At 35.9% G+C, this 10,332-nt stretch overlaps 1 protein-coding gene across 5 annotated transcripts in view; it reads left to right on the forward strand.

Annotated features, from left to right (window-relative positions):
* LOC108626846 (peroxidase) overlaps positions 1 to 10,332 on the forward strand; it is a 27,970-nt gene that overhangs the window by 7,909 nt on the left and 9,729 nt on the right. For 2 of the 5 annotated variants that reach the window (XM_018027769.2, XM_018027765.2), the window contains exons 2-3: positions 9,290 to 9,433; positions 9,767 to 10,085. In XM_018027769.2, coding sequence (XP_017883258.1) covers positions 9,301 to 9,433; positions 9,767 to 10,085 — 452 coding nt within the window. In that variant the 5' untranslated portion in view covers positions 9,290 to 9,300. Of the gene's footprint in view, positions 1 to 3,151; positions 3,933 to 9,289; positions 9,434 to 9,766; positions 10,086 to 10,332 lie in introns of those variants that run through there. The other 3 variants (XM_018027767.2, XM_018027768.2, XM_018027766.2) reach the window with 3 other exon arrangements.

Here is a 10,332-nt window from a genome sequence, read left to right on the forward strand (position 1 = left end):
ATACCGTCGAGCTAGAAGTGCTTATGATTAAAAATAGAATTAACATCATTGTCATAAATGCTTATGTATCCAGAGCCACGTCAGTCACGTTACTCACATATATTTATATAGCAAGCGTTAATTGAAGCATGAAGAAATCATATATACATTGCTATTAGTTTCCATTCGTTTCTATTATGCAATATTTTGAATCCTTTTTACCAGAGATCGTTAACGCTTGCTATCACGTGCTTTAAATAATTTACGTGGTACGTGTTAATTTATATCTGACGGTCGCAAAATATTTTTCCTGCACAAAGTGTGTTTATAAACAGAATGATTCTTTTCCACGTTTCGAACACACGATTTTTAATTCCTGTCGTGCATTGGGTAAACTTAGTTCAATGCAAGTTAAACCCAGTGTCATCTAAAAATATTTTTTTATCAAATCACAAACACATTCTACTTTTGTAATCGAAACCGTGTCGAGTAACCGGCAACAAACTTTCACATGTTTGCGTCGAATATAATCGCGATAAGATTTGATGCAGTAACTGGCAGAAAAGAGAAACATGTTTTATTTATTTAGTTTGCAATCCGCAAATTCAATGGTTGAGGTAAAATTTCTTGCTACTTGTATTTATTCCTGTTTAACGAATATAAATTTCTATCAGGTTTTAGTCAGATGAAGGCAGTTCTTAAAGAATATACCGAGAAAAGGATTTCGTTCAAGGAATACGAAATTGTTCCAAAAATATCAGTTTTAAATAAACGCCATCAGCTTCTGTGTAAGCTTGATTTTGTATGCGATAGTGCAGATACAGTTTATTCACGGATTCACTACTCGTTTTATCGCAGTACCGCCAAACTGGCCCAAGGAGTGCATATAGACGTTACCAAGGAGACTGAATTAAATTGCATTATTCAAGTGCCCAAACCAATATGCTAATATATTATGAAGGCAGTGAAACATTTCCGCAATTTTTTGGATCTACTTAATTTAGTATGATCTCTTCTTAATCTATCATATTTTTCATGTCAACAAAAATTCATCTGTTTGGCCTCCTCGGAAACGGCATAACAATTTCTAGAACATCTTCGAGTGAATTCGCTTAAGTTATACAATATTAGTTCTCAATGGGCATGTATAATCATTTTCGTTCAGTTTATAAAACAATTCTTACTATAATTGTTGTTACTGCTTAGAAATCGTACTTCGAAGTCTTCGGTGTCAGGAAATAAAAGGGTTTAATTGATCGACTTACTCGCACCACGTTTTTACTCCGGCTTCAATCAGCTCAACGGTATTCCTTTATTTATAACTGTGCCCATTCGATAGACGGATTAAACCGTGACACGATCTTCGTCTTTAATTTGGTCTTACAAGGAGGAGTACGAAAATTATTCGATTTTTCGTTAGATAATATCCTTACTGCTAATTTTTATTAAACATTCCACAAAGTACAGAAACTGAAAATAGCTTAGGCTACTACAGTTTCCTCTTGACTGACCTTTATACAACGAACTTAAAATCTATTAAGATCGACTTAAACTTTTATGAAAAATTTTGAAAATAGATTTGTAACTGGCATCCTTGGAATTACAAGGCAGGCCATTGTATTCTGAAAAAAGGAATTTTCCACGAATCGATACAACCAAGCAAAATTATTTATCGCACGTAATCTTCCCATTATTCCTAGGTCGGCTTAATGACCAGGTCGTTTATTTCTTTCCTTCGGTGTCGATATTCTCGAAGACTGCGCAGGACAGAAATACCTGGGTGAAAGCTATGGAAAAGTACTGGGATAGTTGGGAGGGTGCCAAACTTGTACACAGTTAAGGCTCTGAAGGGAACGCTTTAAAGTCCCTTTTACGCAGGTAGAAAAACTGCCAGAACAACGTGTAAGGACTTCCTTACTTCCAATATTGCTACGTTCTATTAAGTCTGCATCACTTCTGCATTATCAGCTTAGTTCTTTAAATATTGTAAGTAGACCATGATGAACTAGATTTTGATTTTATATTTACGCACTTGAAACATTATCTTCTCTGTAAGAAAAGTACGTCATAAATTGAAAGAATGATGCGAAGTATCATTAATCCAAAATATCTATTAACATTTATCTTTATCATAAATTCTTTATTATGACAGACGATTAAATTCGCTATCTATTTTTATTGTCTTTGTAAATTCATCAAAACAAAAACACGTGCATATCAGGTGCTTCAATTGTATCAATAAGATTTGAGAGAATATGAATGTTCTCGATTCATGAATTCAACGTTTCGGAGCACGCGTCCTCACAAAATGTCATTACATTGATTAAACGTGGAATCATGCGACTGGGAATCGGTAATCGACTTACGATAACCTGGAAAACAAGCTCAGCGAGAAACGAGCGTGCAACGACGTGTTGGCGTGGTGGGGAAGGTGCGAGCACGTGCTCACCGAGTGATAGAACTTTTTTTTCTCGACTGAAAGCGACCCTACTCTTTGACAGTGGGGGTCGCGAGCGAGTGTGTACGCGCAAATCCAGGGAATAACTGACGTTGGACGAGGACAGAGAATTCCGTCGCGATACGTGGAAGCTCTTGTCTGGCAGCTATGGTCAGAAAAAGATGGAAATACGTACATTTGATAGGCAGAGAGCGCAGGTACGAGGGTGGTGGGAGTTCGCCTTGTAGCTATCTATGTAGTATTCTGGAAGAGGATAGAAGCGCACAAGTGCGAGGGTCACTGTGTGTGTGTGTGTGCACGTACATAAACGGGGGAAGTATGGATCGTTGGGTACGCAAGCGAGAAAGAGAGGGAATTAAAGATAATATGTTTGGGAGAGAGAGAAATGTCGAGCATCTGCACACTAATACATACTCCAATATCGGTTTTGTAAGATGAGGAAAGACGGAATTATGTAGGAAAAATAAACGCATGAGTGACAGTATGAAAGAAGATTTAATACATGCGAGATGCTGAAGAAGGCAAAAATGAGACAGGCTGAGTGCATGGAACGTGTTACGAATCGAGCACAAGGAAAAGTCGAATGGTACGAAGAAGATAGCGCGAGAAAAAATGAATAAAAGGTGGGCGTTGCAAAAATATTGATCTCGATAGGGTGCAAAGTGCAACATCATTTTTATATTTATCAGAAATATAAGTTTCAACGAATTCGATCTTTCGTTTCTGCACTGGTCAACGTATTGAACGAATGAGCTAAAGGCGTGTTGGAGCAACGCAAAAATAGTACGAGCTCGACAGAGGGGTGAGAGTGTAAAAAAAAAAAAGGAATAAGACCCTTCCAGAAGGTTACGACAGAATACAGAACGTTGGAAGAGGATAAAGAGATGCGAACAAATGTCGAGGGAGGGAACCAGCTGGAGGGAGAGTACAGAACCCTTGTATAAGCAGGAAAGTCGTCGTTGAATGCGAGGGAAGGAGACAGATAGATCGTAACAGTGTATTAGTAACTCGACCGAGCGTATGAACTAAAGAGAGGGAGTTGTGTAGGAAAGAGAGAGACGGTAGAGAGAGTTCAGTAGTTTCTAGTGTTTCTACAGTGGCGTTCACGTTCAGTTCTCCGCTAACTTGCTCCGAAGTAGAAGGTTCCTCTTCGGTTTTCCGACGCTCCGAATAACTTTTCTCTTCCCACGCGACTCATTAAGTCCCATTCCTAGCTGACGATTTCAAGCAATTTTTATCGATTGAAATTCTTACTCCGGTTCTAAGGAGAAATACTTTATTCGCCGGTTCGCTAGGACTAACGGGATTCGCGTTCGAGTTGGTAATCCGCGAGGATTCGCGTTATATGTATTCGGGAAGACAGTTCCTGCCGTGGTGAACAAAACTGGCTCTTTCGGCTTTCGCGTGGTGAGAATGTTTCTAGTTGCTCCGGTCGACAACAATCGCTGGGCCTACACGATGCATGGATTGGAGAAGCCTATGGATCACGTGTCCGGTAATGTTTGCCACGGTTTTCATCTCGCAGCTTGAATCCATTCAATACGATTTATAGATTCCCTTTAATCCCATACATCGAAAGTAAATAGAAAATCTTTGAAATGCAAACGCGAGACAATCTATCGTATAAGATTGATCTCTAAAACTCTTAAACATGATGTACTTTACATTGAAGCTAATTCTGTAAACGCGTAGATGGCCAGATATCACGCGTAGATAAGTACCAGATGCGTGACATGAACGAAAAGAGCAATTAATTAACTGAATTTTAATAAACCAACAAATTTAAATTTGAATTTCTTCACGAATTCGAACTTCCATTGATTAAGATTTAATTATTATTTGTTTATACTAACGAATATAACTATTACGACGATACGTTTGGTATACGTTGTGAAAGTTGGAATGGAAATTTCTTGTTATATTATTTTTCGTTTCGAAAAGCCTTGTAACTTTCTTAATTATTCTTTATAACATTTTTGTTTACTTCGTTGTATAGAATAAAATCGTTTAAATTCGTTGCACCGGTGTGCAAAGTGATCATTAATCATACGAATATGTTAATCTAAATTTAGCAGTCACTGCTACTGTGTCATTGAACTCGAACAATGCCTGTAATTCCGTAGCTGTGACTAATATTCAATTAGCAGAATCCTACTTAAAACGAAAAACATACCACTTGTATAATTTTGATCTAAATAAAAATATAAATAGCACGAGTATAAATAGTATTGTCGATTGCCCATATCAGTAGAATGCCGTCTAGATCAAGGAAAAAGTTTGCAGACCAGTCAATCGTCTATCGCGGAAAATACGTGGAATGATAATAGCGCACGTAGAAAGTGATCGTGGAATTTTACCAGTTAATTGTATCCTCGTGTGAGCAACTGTTCAAGTGCCGGAGGAATTGTTTACATGACGCATTCTCCTTATAATGGAAAAATCAGGCTTCGTTCGTGGAAATCGATATTCTCAGAGAAGGCCAATGATGATCAACCCGTCTAGAGTACGTAGATGCGCGTGAGTGAATGAATCGTTGTTACGTAATATGTATGTACCGTGCACAATAAATAATTCATGAACCTATTTCATCGTTTGAAAATAAATCGTATATTTTGTCTACTTCGAGTACACGCGTCTGCCTGATCGTTACACCGGCAGATATCCGTAGGAAAACATTACAACAATGACTAACATTCTTTATGATCTTAAAATAGAGGAAACCTTGTACAGCATATGTTACGTGCGCGAAGTAATTTAGATTGGAATTACTTTTTATATTGATAATGACAGTAATTACGAGCGTTTAAAAACGTTTTCAAATACTTTCAATGAGAAAATGGTCAAATGTCACATAAGTCTTCCTGCGGGTAATTACATGACTTCATGCGGCGCCGGTATGAATATTTGCATTATATTACAGCATTACAATACTGTGGCGTCTCATAAAAATGCTTAATCAATCTTTGTGACTTCAGACATAAATTATTTTCAAAGACGAAAACAAATTGGATAGCAAAAAAATTTCGACATTCTTTATTGAAATTAAAAATTACGTAAAAAATTGCAGAGAGTATTTGTCTGGCACTGATAAATTATTAACTTTGAAAATATGAGTGGCCGCGTTATTTTCGTTTGCGTAACAGGAAGTATGATAAACTTGATTTCCATGGGACGAAAACACCGTCTGGCATTAGCATTAGGTAAATACAGCTTATTTGATGAGCAATGTAAAGAAGAACGTATAATTTGCATAGAAAAAAAACACTTGCAGAATTAATATTAATTTGAGATCAACTTAATCTGTTAAAATTATTAATAAATTAATATTAATATTAAAATTAGATCGTGTATTAATACCAGCACGTAGAATTCGTGGCTCAGGAATGAATTTAAACTATTTAGTATTTTAATACGCAGTAATGTCGAATTAGTGATAGAACTTATAAAAATGGCAAAAATTTTCACTGCACGATGGTAACTCGAGATGTACATAAAGGCTGAAAATGGAACGTGGAAATTGCGTTTTATGTTTCTGGACTACGTGGGAGTCTACGTTGTTAACAACTGTGTACGTTGGAGAAGGTCGGAACTAACATGATCGTATTTAGTTCTGTAGATCAAAACGCGGTATAACACCAAAAGACACGCTTCGAATCTATTTTTGTCCCAAGAAGGCGTCTTAGGGCGTGAAACAAGGAATGAATCATCCTCAGTAAAAGCGATCTAACTTCTACGTACGATTTCCTTCGAAATTCTAAATCAAATAGACATCTCTTTATAAGTGATCTCAGTTCGTGCCTTGCATTTTGTTTAAAAGATTTCAATTTAAACGTGACGTGGCTATCTTTACGAGACTATTACATGACTTCATGCGGCGCCGGTATGAATATTTGCATTATATTACAGCATTACAATACTGTGGCGTCTCATAAAAATGCTTAATCAATCTTTGTGACTTCAGACATAAATTATTTTCAAAGACGAAAACAAATTGGATAGCAAAAAAATTTCGACATTCTTTATTGAAATTAAAAATTACGTAAAAAATTGCAGAGAGTATTTGTCTGGCACTGATAAATTATTAACTTTGAAAATATGAGTGGCCGCGTTATTTTCGTTTGCGTAACAGGAAGTATGATAAACTTGATTTCCATGGGACGAAAACACCGTCTGGCATTAGCATTAGGTAAATACAGCTTATTTGATGAGCAATGTAAAGAAGAACGTATAATTTGCATAGAAAAAAAACACTTGCAGAATTAATATTAATTTGAGATCAACTTAATCTGTTAAAATTATTAATAAATTAATATTAATATTAAAATTAGATCGTGTATTAATACCAGCACGTAGAATTCGTGGTTCAGGAATGAATTTAAACTATTTAGTATTTTAATACGCAGTAATGTCGAATTAGTGATAGAACTTATAAAAATGGCAAAAATTTTCACTGCACGATGGTAACTCGAGATGTACATAAAGGCTGAAAATGGAACGTGGAAATTGCGTTTTATGTTTCTGGACTACGTGGGAGTCTACGTTGTTAACAACTGTGTACGTTGGAGAAGGTCGGAACTAACATGATCGTATTTAGTTCTGTAGATCAAAACGCGGTATAACACCAAAAGACACGCTTCGAATCTATTTTTGTCCCAAGAAGGCGTCTTAGGGCGTGAAACAAGGAATGAATCATCCTCAGTAAAAGCGATCTAACTTCTACGTACGATTTCCTTCGAAATTCTAAATCAAATAGACATCTCTTTATAAGTGATCTCAGTTCGTGCCTTGCATTTTGTTTAAAAGATTTCAATTTAAACGTGACGTGGCTATCTTTACGAGACTTGGGCTTCAAGATGTTGTTTTGATCGAAGACTGCATCTCGGCAAGTATAAAACTGAAGAATTTATACGGAGACAAAATAGACTTTTTAAAAGAGTATCTGAAATATTCGTATTGAATCATTGCCAATTTTCAGATATAAAAGTTTTATAAAAATATAATATTGCCATTTCATTTTGCAAAGTCCACAGCTATTTTTATTCGGAGATCATTATCAACATAAAATCTTTCTCTGTTTTAAGCTCATTAATTTAATATCTGTGTTAAGAAATAAATGATCGTCTGTATTTTTTTAATCAAATAACAATTAGTTTGTTCATGAATTATTAAAGAAACGTTGAAGTAACGAAACTTTCCGCAAACGTCTACCACTGATTATTGATTTACTACACGTATATCTAATACCACTATACCTTACACTAGTCTGGGTATTTTGTAATGGTAAATTCCGTTCTGGCACAAGTGCTCTGATAGTAAAACCATGAATCAACAGTATTCTTGCTGTACATAAGTAAGAAAATATGTTTCATACTGCGAGACATCGTATTAATCCGTATCATTTGATATCATCTAAATGCATCCACACAACAAATTTATAATCGATTAACAAGCGGAATTGAAGTCAAGGAAGTGTCAAGAGCAAACACGAGCTATAAACAAGGCTTAGACGACACGAGTCTGCAAATCTTAGAAGGCATGTGCACCGCAAAATCTGCAAAATAAACGGAGTTATCTGAAAAACTTCGTTCACGTTGCTAGCACTCAAAACAAGCTGATAATCGTTTAACTTCGTAATTTTTTTACTGGCGAATCGTAATTCTTGCTGATTGTGCCTATAAATAGATGAGAAAAACTGCGTTCCTTTCCTTTCGCGAAAACAACGTCTGGACTTCGAATACATGACTATTATGCGATCAACAACGTAAACAAAGCTGATTGTAAAAAGTTTGCATGAATAAAGATTGTACTCTAATACATACATCGAAATCCACGTAGGAAGTAATGGGTAGAATTAATTCTATTTTTAAAAGTCACATGAAATATAAGAGTCTAAAAGAAACCAAAACAATTTCATGTAATTTTATGATGAAAGTTTATATACACATAGTTTCATGCTTCTAGAAATGAGAAACAGCATTAAAAAATTGAGGACTTTGATCGTTTTATTTTATTTCCATTTGTTGTTGCATAAATAAAAAATGCAATTTGCTGATAACACTGAATGTAACGATTGCGTTACTGATAGCACTGTTTGAAATACTCGATGCTTTCTAGTATTTTTTACTTTGTTTGCAAAAATGTTTGTTATTTATATCTGTCTCATTGAGTGAAACATAGTGATTAGATTAGAACAATAACGATATACGTAGTTAACGTAAAGAACTCACATTGCTAACCACAAGGATGCATCATATAATTTTAAAAGTTAAGTTTAAGGAAATTAAAAAAAAATTAACATTTCTGGTACTTCGAATTTTCCTGATAAATTAAATGGACGTGATTGAGTATTATCGATTATAAAAAGATTTGATCAACTATCGGGCTCTGTGAATTACTTTAATCCAATTGATAGTAAATTAAAACGATAAACTCATTAGAATGGTAACTGACCATGCCTATAGTTCAATCGACCACTTGAACTCAATAACGATTCTTTTTTTCCCTCAAAGAATGAACGTCGCATCAACAGCTAGGTCATTATTAATAAAGAAATTTTTAGAGTTTGTCTAGACTAAACTTTTAATCAGAAAAATTTAGTACTTAATATCATTGCTCTTAAGAAGTTGAACGTAGATTTGCAGAACGTGAAGGACGATTTGCGCGTTGACACGTAACCGAACAAAACGAGCGAATTGATGACCGTTTTACAATTAGTGTAGGGACGCAAACTGCGTCGTAATTTCTCGCGATAAAGAAAAGAATGAGAAAAACAAATCGTTCGCTTTTAAAAACACGTTACCGAAACATCGCTTACAGTTTGAAACTAACGAAGAATCATTTGGTTCTGTGCAGCCGGCGGCCTAATGGCGGGTTCCGTGGCTACTTTGGCGATTCTTTGGGTTTCCCTGCAAGCCATGGGTTTCCTCGGGAATTCTCATTCGATTGGCGCCTACAAGTTGCCGATGTCTCTGCAGAACTACCTGGCTAGTTATACAGGTAATTTTCTTATTTTTCTTACTTCTATTCGTCTTTCATTGAAACAAGTCTGTCCATCATAAATTCGAAAAGCATTTTACTTTTTTTTTTATCCTGAATTAATATTAATATTCGAGTTGATTAACGAATAATTGATGCGTTGATTATTCATGAGTTTCCTTCAAAAAGTAGAACTGGATTTAGTAACTTCACAACTAACACTAAATATAAATGTTCCAATTTCTAATCGCCCGTTCCTCTAAAAGAGATAGTGCTAGTAAAACTGTGTCACGCAAATTAAAAAAGCATCCATGTTGAATTCAATGTGTGTTCAGTTTACCGACGTTTTTAAAGGTATCCTTTCAGGTTTGCCGATATCGAGCTACTCTTACGATGGCGGCGTCGTAGACACGGGTTATTTCCACAATCGGCATTACCCACATATTGACGAGGCCGTCTTGAACAACTCGATCACTTTCGCGCAGCGATTGATAGAACATATGAGCACCCTCGAAAGGAATCTTGCATTCGCTGGCATCGAATTGAAGCCACACTCGCCAGCTGAGAAACAATTCCTTGATTCATCTCCTTCCGAGGATGCTTTCGATAGAAGCCTCGACGCCATCGTGGCGACGAAGGCTTCGTCTTATCTCCTTCAACAAAGCTGCCGCAGGTAACACACACCACTTAAAATCTAAATCCTCTTCACCCTCGATTTCTACTTAACAACAATCTTATCCTTAGAACCTATACAGGATGAGTTGATAAAGACTGGTATTTGATATAATTAATTGCTCATTGATTCTCGTATTGTTTAATCGACGAGTAATATGCCTGCGTTCATCCTACGTATGTTCTTTGAACCTCTTAAGGATGTATTGGCTATACAGTCAATCCCAAAAGTTTATGTACCTTAGAAA

This window comes from Ceratina calcarata, unplaced genomic scaffold (assembly GCF_001652005.2).
Source record: "Ceratina calcarata isolate Rehan_Ccalc_2016 unplaced genomic scaffold, ASM165200v1 scaffold43, whole genome shotgun sequence".
In the NCBI taxonomy this organism is placed as follows: Eukaryota; Metazoa; Arthropoda; class Insecta; order Hymenoptera; family Apidae; genus Ceratina; species Ceratina calcarata.